Source organism: Heloderma suspectum, chromosome 5 (genome assembly GCF_057233095.1).
Source record: "Heloderma suspectum isolate Gila_16-S chromosome 5, 16-S_ref, whole genome shotgun sequence".
NCBI classification, from domain to species: domain Eukaryota; kingdom Metazoa; phylum Chordata; class Lepidosauria; order Squamata; family Helodermatidae; genus Heloderma; species Heloderma suspectum.
The window spans coordinates 153,881,452-153,899,885 of NC_139462.1; the positions used below are offsets into that span (position 1 = coordinate 153,881,452).

General features: G+C 44.4%; 1 protein-coding gene across 3 annotated transcripts in view; it reads left to right on the top strand.

Moving 5' to 3' along the window:
- Positions 1–18,434, top strand: part of ELMO1 (engulfment and cell motility 1) — a 405,171-nt gene that overhangs the window by 100,880 nt on the left and 285,857 nt on the right. For all 3 annotated transcript variants that reach the window (XM_084857863.1, XM_084857865.1, XM_084857864.1), the window contains one exon: positions 18,047–18,097. In XM_084857863.1, coding sequence (XP_084713989.1) covers positions 18,047–18,097 — 51 coding nt within the window. The remainder of the gene's footprint in view (positions 1–18,046; positions 18,098–18,434) is intronic.

The window sequence follows — 18,434 nt, forward strand, 5'->3', positions numbered from 1 at the left end:
TTAATGGAAGTGTGAATAGATGGCTTCAACAAATGCGCATTCTGAACTTTCGCATGCTAGGGTTCGAACTGCCTTACCCAGGCCTCTTAGCAAAGGCAGGGATGTTATTTTCTCAGAGGAGCAGGAAGGACAGTTTTAGGGCTTTTTAACTGCTTAAATGTCTTCCTGAAGTTGCACTTGCTGACCTGGCAGCCCTTGCCCATAAGTTGCTGCACCCGCAGGCTGATGTGGGTCACTGACCAGTAAACTCATGAGAAGGCATCCCTGTACCTGGGTGCCTGGGGGCAGTGGTGGCCCAGAGTGCTTCTGCCCAGCTGAGGCTCATGCGCCAACTGTGCCCATTCCTTGAGGATGGGTAAGATCTTGCCATGGTGATGCATGCCTTAGTTATATCTCACTTGGACTACTGTCCGGGCTGCCCTAAGGGGGTTTGGGTGGGGTGGCTGCCCCAGGCACCAAATTATGTAGGCGTCAAATGACCCCCTGAAGGTGTTGGTGGCAGTCATGTGGAGGTGGTGGCAGTGCTCCAGCTTCTCTTCTTCCTTCTCCTAGAGGACCACAGCCACACACGTCTCCACTGCTGCCACAGCCAGGAGGGCCACACGCTCCAGAGCAGCGGGCCGATGCCTTATTCTGAGGGGTTCTCAGAGCGAGGCACTGGCCTGCCCGGTGCTCCAGAGAGTCACGCCAGCCATTCTCCTGCTGCCTCAGCAAGAGAATGCCCAGCACAGCTCTCCAGAGGGCTACCTGCCAGATGCTGAGCTCTGAGAACTCCTCAGAGCTAGGCATCAGGCAGGTGGGCTCTCTGGGAAGCCCTACAGCTGCTTCCCTACTGTGACAAATGCCTCAGCAGAAAAGCAGGTAGTGCAGCTCTCCAGAGAACCCACCCAGCCAAAATGCCACAACCCTTCCTGAGATCAAAGCATTTTGGGTGAGGTAGCTTTGAAGATCACCTGTGCTGCCATGGTACAGGTGAACTCCAGGCCCACTTTAAGCAGAATGCCTCTCTTTAGGGAAGTACCCCTCAAAGTGAGGTATGGAAGGTGAGGCAGGCAGCAGCGTGCTGTGCCACCAGGGAAAGTAGAGGAGGAGGAATATGGCGGTGGTGGTGGCTGGTGCTGGAAAAGGAATGGTGATTGTCACCACCACCATGAGGTGGGGAGAGAGAAGAGAGGGCAGTGGGATGGAGAAGAGAGGGAGGCAGCATGTCCACCAGGGTCCCAAAATAGCTGGAGATAGGCTTGACTACTGTACATGTATGCTTTATGTGGGGCCGCCTTTGAAAATTGTTTGGACATTCTGGCCAATGGCTAACAGTTCAGTTTTGGGCCCAGTTCAATGTGCTGGCTGGGATCTATAAAGGCCTAAACAACTTGAGACAAGGTTACCAGAAGGACTGCCTCTCCCCAGTACAAACCTTTCCCGGTTTTAAGATCTTTGGCTGAGGCCCTTCTCTGTGTCCCACCACCATTTAAGTACATTTGGTGGGGAGGCAAGAAAGGGCCTTTTTTAGTGGCTGTGCCCACACTCTGGAACTCTGGCCTCCTGCCAACATGTAAAACACCTTTTTTGTTTAGGCAGGCGTTTGGCCTCCTGAGCTGAACTGTTCACTGTTGCTGCTTTTGCATGGCTTTAATTGTTTTTTAATTGGCCAATTTTTTTAAAACCGTAAACCATGTTTTTACCAATGTATTATTGTTGTTTGGGTAACCACCATGGTTGTTGGGGCAGGACACTGTGACCTCAGCACAACTGAATGTCACAGCCATGACAGTATTTCAACCACATTCTACAGATTACTCAGTGCCATAGGTGCACTAGCTGGAAATGAGGTGGGAAATCACAGTTTACAAGCAACAATGTCATTTCACATTTTCCAAAGAATAACATTCTGTGGGAAGAATGGTCCGAAGGCGCAGAATACTGTTAAGTTATTAAAGCTAAGAAGCTGTTATTGTGCCCAGCCAGCTGGATGCGTCATACATGATGTGCAAGGGTGTCCAAGACCTTCTTGAATGGTGTGCTGTTCAAGTCGCCCTGGTTAGTTTATTTATATACCACCCTTCCATTAAATAATGAACCCACTTACAAAAAGATTTCAAAAATGCACAAATCAAAACAGCCATTAGAACAAACAAATACAAACAGCATCAGTTAAAACATTAAAAAGCAGCAGTGCTAAAACTTCAATCAGTTAATATATATCCACCAAAACCATCCTATATATATAATATAAATAATTAATCCACCAAAACCATCATACACGCATGCACCCCCCCCCCCGATCATAGATTAAAAGCCAGTAAAATTCTTTTAAATTCTAAGCCCTTTGTCTCAAGATGGAAAGGGGCAGCTTAGCAAATCTCCACTGGGATATGGAGTCCCATAATTGCAGTGCCACTACTGAGAAGGCCCGATCTCTATCTGCTCACCTAATATTACATATAGGTTGGCGCAAAGAACAGGTCCTCTAAGGCTGAACTTAAAGACCAGGCAGGTTCATATAGGGGCAGGTGGTTGCTTTTTTTAGAATCTTGGGAGCTCATGAAACTCTTAAAACAAACACCAGGGATGCTACCGCCTGCCTCCGTACAGCAATACATCACCATTTTATTCAACACTTTTCTTTTTTCCTATTTAAATTCAGGTTTTTTGGAAGCCTTTCATTCCCTCACTCCAGTGCAGGAGTGCACATCACTCTCCTTAAAAAGCGGCTTCTGGTCTACAAGAGCCTGTGATGGGAAATTCAAAGGCACCTCAGCTCTTCAACATTTTCTGGCAATTTTTCTAACTGAGTGACACATGCGGAGCACACAGAAACCTATTCAGGTATTCAGGAGAATACACAAGCGCTCAAAGTGTGTACTGGCATAGGGCTGTGCATAGTAGCCCTGCCCCCTACATCTTGGTGTACACAGCCCCTGCACACACCTGCCCTCAGTTCAGACCTTGCCATGTTGATCAGCAAGGTCTAAATGGGAAAACCTTTCCCGACCGTGGTGAGAGTCTTACTCGCATTCAAGCAAATGTGAGTGGAGCTTCTGTTCAGACCTTGCTGTTCAACACAGCAGGGTCTGAACCCAGGGCCCCATCCCAGTACACACTTTGAGCTCTGATGCATTCTCTTGAAAGCCAGAAGAGGGCTCCAGTGCTTCCTCTTTCCTTTCATCCTATCCATCCAGCATAGGGGCATAGGGGCATATAAATAGTTGAGTATGGAAATCTTTCCAGAAGCTGCCTTCATGACAGCCAAACAGTGGTGGTCCACAAAGAACAAGGAAACCAGAAAAGTGCTCCCTGATAGATCAAAGTTGAAGAATGTCTGGTTTAGTAAAACCATCAATATGGTTCAGACATAACAGCCAAGCCTTGAGATATTGGGCAAAATGAAAAAATTCCCATATGAAATATGAACTATATTCAGAACAAATGAGTGGAGGATTTGCTAGCATTTGTCTGGCCAGCATTGCAGGACACAGTGCTTGGTTAGATAGACATTCGGTCTGATCTAGCACAGCAGTTCTAATGTTTTTACTAGGATTTTTAAAAATATTAAAGTTTCTCTCTCTTCATGGCTTATTTCTGACCGTTATGCAACATTTTCTTCTCCTTCCTTCCTGTTACAATTTGCATCTGTACTTGTGTGTCACCAGAAGACAAAGCATAGTATTGTCTGCTTTTAGTTTGGCATTTTCCACTTTGACTTTGTGTGATTAAATGAAACTGTCTTTGCCTGGATTCCCCTCCAGGTCAGTCCTCATGAATCTACCTTCCTTTCTGTGGATTTTATGTCTTGTTTTTGAGCCCTGGACACAGTAGTTAAATTGTTCTGCGTAAAAAGTTACTGTTTCTTGTGACTTGTTTTTTCCCCCTGAATAATATCTGTAACTGTATATGCTGGAGAAACTCTCCCTACACCAAAGCAGGTTTCATGCGGGGGCGGCTATACAAATTAACAAAAAGCAACAAACCAATATTTTTATTGTTTCGATTCTTCACTTCAGTCCAATAATATTCTAAGTCACCCTTCCCCAACCTGATGCTTCCCAGATGTTTTGGACTTCAGCTCCCATCAGCCCCAGTCAGCATGGCCAATGCTCAGGAGTGCTGGGAGTTGTAATTGAAAACATCTGGAGGGCACCAGCTTGGGGAAGGCTGTTCTGTTCTGACTCCATATGTGACCTGGTTCTTTAGCATATGCTAATAGAATAAGGGCTGTGCCTCCATATAGGGAAAAAGTATCTATACTGTCATGTATATAGAAGGCCTGGAGAGTAAAATACACTGTCTTGGATCCTAAGTGAGCCTAACTTAAGAAGGTTCATGGAAGGAAAGTTTCTTGTCACTTCATACATAAGGATGAGTTGTCTTTATGTAGAAAAAGTGCCATCTGTCTGTCTGTCTGTCTGTCTATCTATCATTCATTTATTCATTCATTACATTTGTATTTTATGCTCGTATTTAGAATGTTTGCTGCTATTGCTGTTTTTACTGTTTTTATTACTGTATCGGTTTTCATTATGTTTTATTGTTGTATGCTGCCTTGGGAGACCTTCTGCCCTGAAAGGCAGCCAAGAAATATTTAAAATAAATAAAATATTTCACATTTCTTCCAAGGAGCTCAGTGTGGCATACATAGCTCTCCCACTCCTTACCCTCAATTTTATCATCACAATAATCCTGTGAGATAACTTTGGCTGAGGTAGTGACTAGTTCAAGGTCAGCCAGTGAACTTCATGGTTGCATGGGGATTTGAACCCAAGTCTACCCAATTGTAGTTTGATACTCTAACCACTACACCACCCTGGCTGTCATGAAGTGACTCTAAGAATATTGGTCTTCCTCCTCAACTGAAACAAAGCCTCAGTTATGTATAATTGCATTTGCTTGGATTCCTCCCTCCGTGCTGTCCCCTGATAGTCTCTCCTGCCTCACCCCTTATCAATTTGGATTTTAAGGAGATAGGGACCTGTACCTTGCTTGTGTAACTATGTGAAGCACAATCTATGGATGGCACTATCTGTATAATAATGTGAAAGAATAATCTTGTTACCGCATTTCACCTTCTAAAACAGGGCTGCAGAACCTCAAGCCTGGAGGTGGGGGGTGGGGGGCGAATCTGTCCTGAATGGGGTCCCAATCAGGCATTTCAGGGTTTTCCAGACAGCCACGCCACTTTCCCCAGGCCTATCCTCTTTCCCCCAACCATCAGTCATATGGTGATCTCCCACCATTTGCGTGCTTTCCCCCCATTCTAGAAGGTTGACATGCCTCTCCTAAGACTTGGCTACTGGCAGAAAGAGCTTTAAACTACAGTATGCTGGTATTCTTGGCCCTGCCCCTTTTGCCTTTGGCTCTGCCCCTTTTGCCTTTGGCTCCGCCCCTTTTGACTTCATCCCTGCCCGCCATTGGGATGCCGCCTCCAAGAGCTTCTCTGAAATGGAACTCAGCCCTCAGGCGGAAAGAGGTTCTACACCCCTGTTCTAAGAGCATATTTGCAAACGTTTTAAATATAAATCTTTGATGCTGGTCCTTTGTTCTGGCAGCAAATTAGGGCCCATGTGAATGATAATTTCTTGCAGTGGCAGTCCTGTGCTAGCATTTACCTGCACTGCCATGAACAGAGGGGACAGTGTGACTCTGCACAGATTGAGTTTTAGCATAATTTGCTAAATTATATTGCATAAATATATTGCATAATTTAGCATAATCTGTTCTTTTAAAATGTTTTAATTGTTTTAATTATGGGGTTTTAGTCTTTTATCTTGTTGTTCACCACTCCGAAATCTTTGATGTGGAGTGGTATATAAATATTGTAAATAAATAAATACATAATTTATGGCCAAAGAGCAGCATTCGAGTGTAAAATCTCATGTGCAGGAGCTCTGTGTGTTCTGGCCAACAGTCTTATTTCCACCCATTGCCTATGGCAGTGGAGCTAAAACTCATCCCACGTTGACTGTAACTAGCACAGCTTGAGAAGGACATGCAAATGGACCCCTGACCCTTGCCTTTAATCTAGAAAGTCATTATCTGAAATACAGGGATAAAAGGCTGCTAAAATAGCACCTAACAAAATTCTTGTTCTTTAATTAGCAGGGGACAGACAGTGTGGCATTCAAAGCTCTGTCAAGCTGCCCAATTACATTAAAAATAAAAAAATAAGAAAGGAATGTGACAGACGTAGTTGCAAAAAAAAGATTTGAACATGGGATGAAAATGTTTGGGTTTGGGATGCTGAGGAGGAGACTTTCAGGGATGCCCCACCTGGAAGAAATAGTTGAATAGAAATGAAGTACTCTGTTTAGGGATGTCCACTGCTGGGAAATCCTGTTCTTTTTTTGCTAGATGGACTTCTGTGGCATGTAGAACTCGATTTGCGTTTATGAGCCAATCCACAGGCTTTCCCCCAAACTCTGGGAACCTTTTTTTGCACATTTTTTCCCCACAGGTTCCATGGCTCATGCAGATTTCTGAACAATTTGTGCAGATCATGGCCAAATTTGCACAAATTCAGCCATATTTTGTGCAAATTGCAGAACCTGCAGGAAAAAAATGCATAAGGTGCCTGGAAAATCCACAAACTGGGCCAGCTTGCTGCAGACCAAGTTGGGAGCCACAGTGGGAACTGGAAAGAAGTCGGGGGGGGGGGAATCTAGGAAAAGTAATCAAACTCCATCCCCCAAATGGACTTCTTCAACATCTGTAAATCTGTTTGGAAAGGGGCAAAGGGTGGTGATGTGAGAGGATCCCTTCTCACCCAAGAATGAAAGCTCTAGGTTTTGTTCTAGGACAGGGATGGACAACTTGTGGCTCTCCAGATGTTTTGGACTACAACTCCCATAATCCTCACCATTGGCGATGTTGGCTAGGGCTGATGGGAGCTGTAGGCCAAAACGTCTGGAGGGCTACCAGTTGCCCACCCCTGCCCTCAAGTGTTCCATTTAAGCCACTTCCAGCAACTTGTGTACTCTAAATCATGAATCATTCTTTGTGGGGTTGCAGAAATGAAAGGGTAACAGCATGACAAAACAATTTTCATATACTTCAGTATGTTATTTTCAAAAGACTGTTGCCTCAAATGCAACCACTTTTCCAGTATAACCCTGCTTAACTTCAAATGGAGTCTGAAAATGGTATTTTGATGGTTGAGCTATGACAGCATTTTCCAATAATGCTCTTTTTAGCTTAATTTGAGTGCCTCTCTCTGAGGCCAGTTCTCATGAGCAGCACACATATGAGGATGTAAACCTGGGTCTGGACTGTTATCATTTCAGATAGTGGGTGAGGGCTTACACCACTGTCTTCTCCACACCAAAATAAAATTAAATCCTTGCAAATACGGGCAGTGTTTCCTGTGCCCACAAGGAGGCATCTATTGCTCTGGTGTAGCTCTTGCAACTTCTGCCTAATCCTCCCTGGTTCCAAGTGGAGCCTAGTAAGTGGCAGTGTGGGTCCTGGTAGGGTGGGACTTGTGGGGTAGTGGTGAGAGTAGTTGATTTGAAGTAGTTGGTTGAATTGGGAAGAGTGTGTGTGTGTGTGTGAAGGAATGAATAATAAATGCAAGGATGGTGTTCTCCATTATGGTGCAGGTGATGGTGAAAGCTATTGATGGCTGGGGAATGTTGGGAGTTATAGGACTCTTTTCTACCTAAATATGCTTAGAATTGGACCCTTAAACATTTAGCATACAGCTTGTTTGCTTTATAGGACCAAGGTAGAATATACAGTTGCAGAAATTATAGATGTTAAATATAAAGATTCTTAGAATCTTGACTTGTCAACCTAGAGAATCTTTAATGCTTTTAAATACAAATTTGCAGTTTTTGATCTGGAATATTTTTTAGTACTGTGGTCAGAAACAGAGAGGTTTTATTTATGTAGTCTTCTGTTAATCCAACATCCTTGATTTCACTGGGATTAAGTAGACAGATTAGCGCTGTGTAATTGTATTCATTGAAATTGGCTGACATGCTGAATGCTGTTTCATTCAGCTTAAAGTGGAAAATCCCTTTGGTTTTATTGTGCTCTTATGGACTGTTTCTTTGCGGCTCTTAAGTAATTGTTTGGGAATGGAGAAACAAAATTGGATTTTTAATTGGAGAGCAGATATTTCCACTTGGGTTTGGCTGGGCTGCTGCATTAGAAAGCTGAGGTTTTTGGGTGCATTCCAGTGATGTACATAGGAAATGCTTCGTAAGCCCCTGTTTACCCGTGGCATTTTCAGATTTTTTGTTATGACAGCTCTGGTTGGAGGTGAACCACAAGGGCCATGCCATTGAGAGCTGCAGACTGATAGCACTCTGGTGGTGGTAAGTATATTGAACAGCTCTTAAGAGTGTTCAAAGCACATAACTATCCCCCTAATCCTTACAGCAACTTTGCTGAGAGAAATTGAAATGGATTGTCTAGCCCTAGACTATAGGGTCATCTAATGGGCTTGAGGCAGAGGTGAGATTTGAATCTGGACTTTCCTGGTACACAACTCAGTCTCTCTTAGGTCCAAAGCACACATTACTTTAGGATGTAGCTAGCTTTTTTTTCAACTCTAGAGGGCAGGGTCCCAATCTCAATTGAGACCCTAGCATGGAGGTGGGGTTATGGGGCTTTAATTCTCCACACACACACAGCAGTTTCAGCCTAGATCAGGGCCCCACACCTGCAATGAACATAGCCAAATAATGATCCATTTGCTCTACTGGATGACTATTTGGTGATATAAATTGCAGTGGTGGGGGCCTGATCCAGATTGGGACCACAGCTGGGGAAAGGGTTAAGGTCTCCTATCCTCCAAGCTAGGATCTCAATCCAGATCAGGCCCCCCATGCTTACTCTGGAGTAAAAGAAAGAAAGAAAGAAAGAAGCCACTACAACTTCAAAGTAATGTGTGCTTTGGGACTCAGTCACTTCTGCCCACTATTGCTCTTGTTAAAAAGGTCCTTTCTTGTCAATGCTATACCGATGAAACATCCAAGTGTGGGAGATTTTGGTCTTGTACTTTTAAATCTGGGTTCAGGCTGATGGATGAGATGGAAAAATAGTTGCCTTCAGTGTTCGATGCAGTTTGTTTCCACATTCTTTCACTCATTTGCAGACTGCTGTATGCCCTTGAAGACAGTCATGCGATTGGTGGCTCCTATGTTCAAGTGCAGCCCACAGTTTAAAAATAGAAATTTAACAAGGTGATTGAAGTAGATTTAAAACATTGTGTTTATAGATTCGCTCAATGCAGTGAATTTATATAATGCTTAAGAGCTAGCTGTTTGGAGTGGCATAAGAGGTTGTGTGTTTTTTGTGTCTTTGCAGAAGCATCCTGAACGTTGATCTAAAAATCCATTAAACAAATAACAAATACAACCCATTGATTGTCTGCTGTTTAATGTGAGATTTGTCCATCTGGCTCCCAATGTTATTATATGCCTTTAAAAGTGTACAGAACTTGCAAAATAAAAGAAGTTGGCTTCTTTCTCCTCACTCCAAAACTGTAAAGCATAATCAGTTGACTGATAGACTGGCTGTTTGTTTTGGCTTATAAGTACTGCCTGACCACATGCCAAGGGGTGAGTGAGATATCCCAAGGGAGTGGTAGTAGAAGACATGCTGTTTAGTTAAGTGTCAAAGACACGGGGACTATTTCTCAGACCACTCCTGCTGTTTCCGGAATGAATTACATAATATAGGCCAAGGCTTTCCAAACTTTGTGATAGTGGAACTCCCCTCCCCAGTCAAGGAAACACAGGAGTGTCCCTAAAAGAGCAGCTTACTCCAGTCTAGAGTTAGCCGCTGGGTAGCTCAGCCGCTCCTATAGATTTTCTGTATAACCGTTTTGAGCATAGAACATAACTGCAGTTCCGCAAGAAATTAACTGTACTGGCGGTCTGCCATTTGGTTGTCGTTAGCTTCCAGTTCCCTGATGTTAGGTGTTACCACCGGCTATAATAATCACACTTATAGCCACCGAATACTGAAGATGTTCACAAAATTGGACAATAATGTATGGGCACGGTGTTTGCACCGACGTGTTTTAGTATGGCGTACTCCTCTTCAGTGAACCACAAGGCCTGTGCCTGGTCCCAGTGTTGCTCTGTTAAGTGGCAAAGTCTGAAGAGCAATTCTACCCGCATTCACTTGAATGCAAGTAAAACTCTCCATGTGATCAAGAACCCTGTGTGGGCTCGAGTCCCTGCTCATGCTTAAGTTAATCCTATACATTAGGGCCAGGCAACCATTTTGGGCTGTGGGAACATGTGGCAATTTGATAAATTGTTCTGGGCACCACCACAAAATGGCTGCCACGGGAGGCATCGCAAAGGACAAATAACCTGCTGAAAATGCAGAGTACAGGGAAGAGGTGGGGTCTGAGCAACCCCTTTGAACCCACAGTTTTCAGCACCAACAAAAAACTATTTCACAATCCCAGCTGCCTTAAAGAAAATGTGTTAATAATAATAATAATTAAGAATTGGTTGGGCAGGCACCAAGAAAGGTGTCAGGGGGCACCATGTCGTCTACGCTTACTACGCATGAATACTGAGTTAATTCTTTGAGTTTTTGAGCTGTATGTAGCGAAAGCGGCACTGTACATGCAGAAAAGGAAGGCATCAGCAGGCTTTGGGAAATCCCAAAGTGTTCAAAGTACAAAAAAATGGGGGGGGGATGCCTAAACCCAAAAAACAGCCCGATGAGGGCTGAGTATGCTCAGTATTTGTGGAATACTAGCTGACTGTTGGTGGGAGGATAGAAATGCAAGGGGAGGGGAAGGGGGAATGGAATGGAGTAACCTGGAAAAGGGCATAGGACGTTGTAATATGTTGGCTCTTTATGTCTTTTGAAGCCCTTTTAAGGCAGAAGGGAGAGAGCTCCTTACGCAGACAAAATGGCATTACATTTCTACATCCGCCAGTTCTGGGCACCACAGAGAATTGCAGATATAGGATAGTGGTTAAGACTTTGTGCTATGAACCAAGGAGTCATAATTCAAATTTTGTTTCTGCCCTAAGCCTGTGTGGCCTTAGGCAAGCCACTGTCTTTCATCTCCAGTCTCCATTCTGCAATATGGAATTTCATAATTCTGATCTACCTTACAGCTTTTGTTGCAAGGATACAAAATAATGTGAGATTACACATAATGAAAGAATGTATGCAGCTTTCTTTGAATCACATCCAATACTTTTATTAGGACCAACCAAAATTCCACAAAATTGTGCAAGCTTTTGAGTTCTCCACTTCTGGAGAACTTGAAAGTTTGCAGAATTTTGTGGAATTTTGGTTGGTCCTAATAAAGGTTTTGCCCAAGTGTGGATTTTGGATTTTTTTCTCATGTACCAGCAGAGCTACCTTTGTTTTGTGTTTTACGTGCTTCAAATACTCTAGAGTGCCATTTGTTGTTCAGTTGTGTCCGACTCTTCGTGACCCCATGTACCATAGCACCCCAGACCTTCCTGTCCTGCGTTCTCTCCCGGAGCGTGCTGAAGTCCATATTCATTGCATCAGTGATGCTATCTAGCCATCTCATCCTCTGCTGTCCCCTTCTCCTTTTGCCTTCAGTCTTTCCCAGCATCAGGGTCTTTTCCAGAGAGTTTTCTCTTCGCATTAGGTGGCCGAAATATTTGAGCTTCAGCTTCAGTATCTGTCCTTCCAATGAGCAGTCAGGGTTGATTTCCTTTAGTATGGACTGGTTTGACCTCCTTGCAGTCCAGGAGACTCGTAAGAGTCTTCTCCAGCACCACAGTTCGAAAGCATCAATTCTTCGGCGCTCAGCCTTCCTTATAGTCCAGCTCTCACAGCCATACGTTACTACTGGGAAAACCATAGCTTTGATTAGATGGACCTTTGTCGGAAAGGTGATGTCTCTGCTTCTTACTATGCTGTCTAGGTTTGCCATAGCTTTCCTCCCAAGGAGCAAGCGTATTTTAATTTCATGGCTACAGTCACCGTCTGCAGTGATCTTGGAGCCCAAGAAAATACAATCTGTCACTGCTTCCATTTCTTCCCTTTCCATATGCCAGGAAGTGATGGGGCCAGATGACATGATCTTGGTTTTTTTAATGTTGAGTTTCAAACCAGCTTTTGCACTCTCCACTTTCACCCTCAACAAGAGGCTCTTTAGATCCTCTTTGCTTTCTGCCATTAGGGTGGTATCGTCTGCATATCTGAGGTTGTTGATAATTCTCCCGGCAATCTTAATTCCGACCTGTGATTCATCCAACCCGGCGTTTCTCATGATGTACTCTGCATATAAGTTAAATAAGCAGGGCGACAATATGCAGACTTGTCGTACTCCTTTCCCAATTTTGAACCAATCGGTCGTTCCATGTCTGGTTCTTACTGTTGCTTCTTGACCCTCGTACAGGTTTCTCAGGAGACAGGTAAGGTGGTCTGGTACCCCCATCTCTTTCAGAATTTGCCAGAGTTTGTTGTGATCCACACAATCGACGGCTTTAGCGTAGTCAATGAAGCAGAAATAGACATTTTTCTGGAATTCTCTTGCTTTCTCCATGATCCAGCGAAAGTTGGTGATTTGATCTCTAGTTCCTCTGCCTCTTCGAAACCCAGCTTGTACTTCCGGTAGTTCTCGGTTCGCATACTGCTGAAGCCTAGCTTGTAGGATTTTGAGCATCACCTTGCTGGCATGTGAAATGAGCGCAATTGTACGGTAGTTTGAACACTCTTTGGCATTGCCCTTCTTTGGAGTTGGAATGTAAACTGACCTTTTCCAGTCTTGTGGCCACTGTTGAGTGTTCCAAATTTGTTGGCATATTGAGTGCAGCACTTTAACAGCATCATCTTCTAGGATTTTAAATAGCTCAGCTGGAATACTGTCATCTCCGCTACCTTTGTTGTTAGTAATGCTTCCTAAGGCCCACTTGACTTCACTCTTGAGGATGTCCGGCTCAAGTTCAGTGACCGCACTATCATGGCTGTCAGGGACATTCAGATCTTTCCTATATAGTTCTTCTGTGTATTCTTTCCACCTCTTCTTCATCTCATCTGCTTCTGTTAGGTCCCTGCCTTCTTTGTCCTTTATCATGCCCGTCTTTGCACAAAACATCCCCTTGAGATCTCCGATTTTCTTGAAGATATCTCTAGTCTTTTCCATTCTATTGTTTTCCTCAATTTCTTTGCATTGTTCATTTAAGAAGGCATTCTTGTCTCTCCTTGCTATTCTCTGGAACTCTGCATTCAGTTGGATATATCTTCCCCTTTCTCCCTTGCTCTTCGCTTCCCTTCTTTCCTCAGCTACTTGTAAAGCCTCATCAGACAGCCACTTTGCTTTCTTGCATTTCTTTTTCTTTGGGATGAATTTAGTTGCTGCCTCCTGAACAATGTTACGGACCTCCGTCCATAGTTCCTCAGGCACTCTGTCTATCAGGTCTAACCCTTTAAATCTATTTGTCACCTCCACTGTATATTCATAAGGGATATGATTGAGGTCATACCTGAATGGTTTAGTGGTTTTCCCGACGTTCTTCAATTTAAGCCGAAATTTTGCAAGAAGCAGCTCATGATCTGAGCCACAGTCAGCTCCGGGTCTTGTTTTTACTGACTGTATAGAGCTTCTCCATCTTTGGCTGCAAAGGACATAATCAATCTGGTTTCGATGTTGACCATCTGGTGATGTCCATGTGTAGAGTCGCCTCTTGTGCTGTTGGAAAAGAGTGTTTGCTATGATCAGCATGTTCTCATGGCAAAACTCTATTAGCCTTTGTCCTGCTTCATTTTGTACACCAAGGCCATGCTTGCCTGTTATCCTGGTGATTTCTTGACTTCCTACTTTAGCATTCCAATCCCCTATGACGAAGAGGACATCTTTTTTGGGTGTTAGTTCTACAAGGTGTTGTAGGTCTTCACAGAACCGATCTACCTCAGCTTCTTCAGCATCAGTGGTTGGGGCATAGACTTGAATTACTGTGATGTTGAATGGTTTGCCTTGGATTCGTACTGAGATCATTCTGTCGGTTTTAAGATTGTACCCCAGTACTGCTTTTCCCACCCTTTTGTTGACTATGAGTGCTACTCCATTTCTTCTAAGGGATTCTTGCCCACAGTAGTAGATATGATGGTCACCTGAAGTAAATTCGCCCATGCTTGTCCATTTTAGTTCGCTGATTCCCAAGATGTTGATGTTCAATCTTGCCATCTCATGTTTGACCACCTCTAGCTTACCTTGATTCATTGATCTTACATTCCAGGTTCCTAAACAATAGTGTTCTTTACAGCATCGGACTTTCTTTTCACCACCAGACACATCCACAGCCGAGTGTCCTTTTGGCTTTGGCCCAGCCGCTTCACTCTTTCTGGCGCTACTTGGAAATACCCTCTGCTCTTCCCCAGTAGTATATTGGACACCTTCCGACCTGAGGGGCTCATCTTCCGGCGTCATCTCTTTTAGCCTTGTGATACGTTCCATGGGGTTTTCTTGGCAAGAATCCTGGAGTGGGCTGCCATTTCCTTCTCCAGTGGACCACATTTTGTCAGAACTCTCCACCATGACCTGTCCGTCTTGGGTGGCCCTGCACGGCATAGCTTATGGCTTCACTGAGTTACGCAAGCCCCTTCGCCACAACAAGGCAGTGATCCATGAAGGGGTAGAGTGCCATAGAAAGATATTATTAATTGTAACTAGTGCCCAGGCAACTGGCTAATTACAAATCTTCATGAGCTATATAACTCATGAATTTGGTTGAAGGAGGGGAAGCAATTGTCCTATGGGCTCTGAATTTTGATGAAATGGTCTTATGTGAGTTTATCAAAAAGAAAATTAACTGATGCTTTTTCCTTCCTTCTCTCAATGTGAGATAACATTCTTGGCTGTTTAAAGAAGCAGAGGTTCTTTGATGTCCACATACTTTTGCGTGTACATTAGCATCAGTGCTTTGTGTCTGAGAGGGAATGCGAACTTGTGGTGTCAAATCTCAATGGCCGATTCCAGTGGTTTTAAGATTGCATATTGCACTTATGGGAAACAGGGCACCGGAGGAATACCACTGCAGTGTTACAGATGTTTAATGATGGGTTTCAGCAGACCTACAAACTCCTCAACTACATGACATCAGTTTAGAGTCAAATTTCATAGGGCAATTTAGTTATGGCTTTTACGCAGAATGTGGACTTTAAACTATTGCTTGGAGGCTGGCAGTTGCTCCAAACCTGAGAGCGGCATGAACTTGAGTTTGAAAGGTTGGAAATCAGATTCGGATTATTTTGCTTCCTTTTCAAGAAGCAGAGGAAAACCAGGGTATCTTTTCCCATGCCCCTTTCTTTCAAAGGAGAGAGGAGTTAAAATCCGTCTATACACATAAGATGGGTGGAGAATGAGTGATTGGGAAGCGCTGGTGGTTTCAAAGCCAAATAAGTGCAGCCCTGGAGTCCATCAAGCAAAGAGCATACAGAGGCTATTATACCATCGTCTATGTCTTCCTAGCACAAGGAGGGGGAAGCTCTTTAAGTTTAACCCTCCTTGATCTGGTAACTTCCTGCACTACTCTTTGCACATGTGCAGTCCATATACACAAAAAGCATCCTCAAATTGACTTACGGATAAAAGCTCCCCAAGGGTGTCACAGAAAGATCTGCTGGCATCACAGACGGCAGCCATTCTCTGCAAACATACCTGCTGCTTTGGCAAGGGAGAGGCTGCAGCCCTTAATCTCCAGCCAATCTGCTTTTTAATATGAAGCAACAAGCTGGAACCATCCCCCTCTCTAAGAACTCAGAAAGCTGCTTTACAATGACTGGATTTGCAGCCTGTGTTGCAGCTCAAGTTGGCAAAGCTGCTTTACAATGACTGGATTTGCAGCCTGTGTTACAGCTCAGGTTGGCATGTCATCTGAACCCAGTATGCAGCACAACAGGGGTGGCTTCAAGCCCATCCTACAGCCCATGAAGTGCAGTAGGGGTTGTAGGGTAGGTATGAAGCCACCCCCGCCGCGTGCTTGGTTCACACGGCACGCTAACCTGTGCTGCAGCGCAAGTAATTATGTTAACAACTGGTGTGTGCAAGGCATGCACAGGGGAGGAGGAGAAGCCATGATGGCTTCTTTCACCATTGGGATCATGCGAACCCTCCCACTGAGTCAGATCATGGTCCATCTAGCTCACTTGTTCAACTATGGGGATGAGATGCAGACTATTTATGGGGCATATCTTTGAAAACAATTGATGCAGACAAACCCTAAAGGTAGAATTCCATATCCAAATCAAACTGTGTTCTTTCTTTATAACAGACCGAGGGCCAGATGAAATGCCGGAGAAGCTCTCAGGGGGCACATTCCAGTAGTGGGCATTCCGGTAGTGGGCAGGGCCAAAGGCAAAGGGCTGGGCCAAAGGGATACCAGCATATTTTTTCTTAAAGTTCTTACTAGAGCTGTGCGCAAATGGCCTCTCAGAATTCTCCAGCGTATTTGTGGGCAGAGAAATTGGGGGGACAAAATGGCCTCAAAATGGCTTCTTAAAAATGGCCTCTCAAAATTTTCCAGCCTATTGATGGGCAGAGAAATTGGGTGGTGGGGGGACAATTTCACTGAATTTCTCCTGGTGGAGGAGAAATTCTCCAACAGTTTCTCGGAGATATGGCTTACTTTTGGCAGGCATTTTAGCACAGGTCCTTTCTTTTTTCCTAACGGGTTTATTGGTTTATTGCACTGCTTCTGTAGGTGGCAACAACATCAACTATGTTGAGGCTTCCACTCTTCTGAGGCAGAATGTAGGATTTCTTTTGGTGGTATTTTTGAGCTTACCTAATCACTGCAAGGTGGCCGAGGGTGTTGTGTGTGTTTTCTCTCTCCATTACACATCTTTCCATTGCTCTGCAGCCTCCCAGGCCACCTGCACTTCTTGAACTGAAAAAGCCCCATGGGAGGAATTGCCTCATGATGTCTTTAACTGAAGTGTGGGAAGCCGAGGAGGCTACAGGTTGCCACAGAGATTACTGCACAATGGCAGATAGGACACTCATGCACACGCCTCAGCCACCTCATAAGTAAGGTAAGCGCAAGACCCCTGAACCCAGCTCACGAAAATTTCTCCGAAATTTCTCCTCCTCTGAATTTCTTCTTGAAAGCAATTTGAGGTTCAACACCCCTGCTGTATAAGATGGTATACTTAAATTGCCCCTTGCAGATATCCACATGCATCCTTGTCTTTGAACTTGTTTGACCTGTGTGTGGATGAAAGGCCCAAGGCTTTGTTGGGAATACTTGAATAAATTCACCACTAAAAAAAGTTCATCTTGTGTTTGGGGGGAATGTGTGTGAGCTAGTCCTGTCAATGAAGCCCTGTGCTTCTAATGTGGCTTGGAACAGGAACAATTTTGGAATGCTCTTGACTTTAATTGTTCCCATTAATCAGTGGGTTCCACCTTGAATATAGAGCCAAGGCAAATGTATCTGAATGTTATTAGATGAGACAAGCCTAGGCTTCACAAATATACTTTCTTGTAGGGTTGTGCAAACTCACCTGAGTCTGCCCCGCGACCCACTTGCTGGATCCCTGCCCATTGCTGGACCCGGTTCATGCTGGGGTGCGACCTGGCTGGTGGTTCACAGGGGCCCGAACAGCAGCAGAGAGGGGCGCAGTTGCTCTCTGCGGCAGGAAGGGACGTGCCGCTTCCCTCCTGCTTCCCTTCCTGCCATCTCCATCATCGCCTAGAGCACTGGCAGAGAGGGGCGGAGTTGCTCTCGGCAGCAGGATGGGAATGCTTCCCATCCTGCCATCGCAGCTTGGGCAAGGAGTGGGGGCTGCCGCGCTTGCCCAACTCGGCATGTGCCAAGTCGGGCAAGAGCAGGAAGTTGCAGACTGGCACCCGGGGGGCTGAATTGGTGGGAGCTTGAGCCCCCAGATGGATGCTCGCAACATCCCTACTTTCTTGTAGCTATTGTTAGTAAGCAAACACAACAGATGCACATTAATTTTCACATGCAGTGGGAAATGCCTAATGAGTGCTGCAGAAGCAGTCTATTCTGTATACATTGCATGATCGATGCAAGGTGCTTTTTTTTTTAAGCCTGAATTATGGATGTTTGACATTTGCAATTTTCTTTTCCAGAATCGTAATGAAATTAAAAATGGAACAATTCTTCGATTAACTACATCACCAGTAAGTTACTGATATGTTTGCATCCCTTTAATTTTCTTGTTTTGTTTTTAATTTGTTTTTGACATGTGTTAATAGAAGGGAGCCCTTACCTATATGTCAGTGATCTATACCTTTATTAATTCAGAGAGAAAAATCAAACAGATTTTAAAAAGTGGTTCACACTGTGTGCCCAAAATGTTTGGTGGCTTTGAATCCCCTGATGATGATCATCAGTGTTGAGAGATTTTTGTGCTTGGTCAGGTCTTGTGGGAATAATGCTGGAGCATTATGATGCTTCTCTTGTTCTCTTTCATTCGTGCACTCATCTTGGCAAGGCAGTTAGGTTCAGAGCATAGCC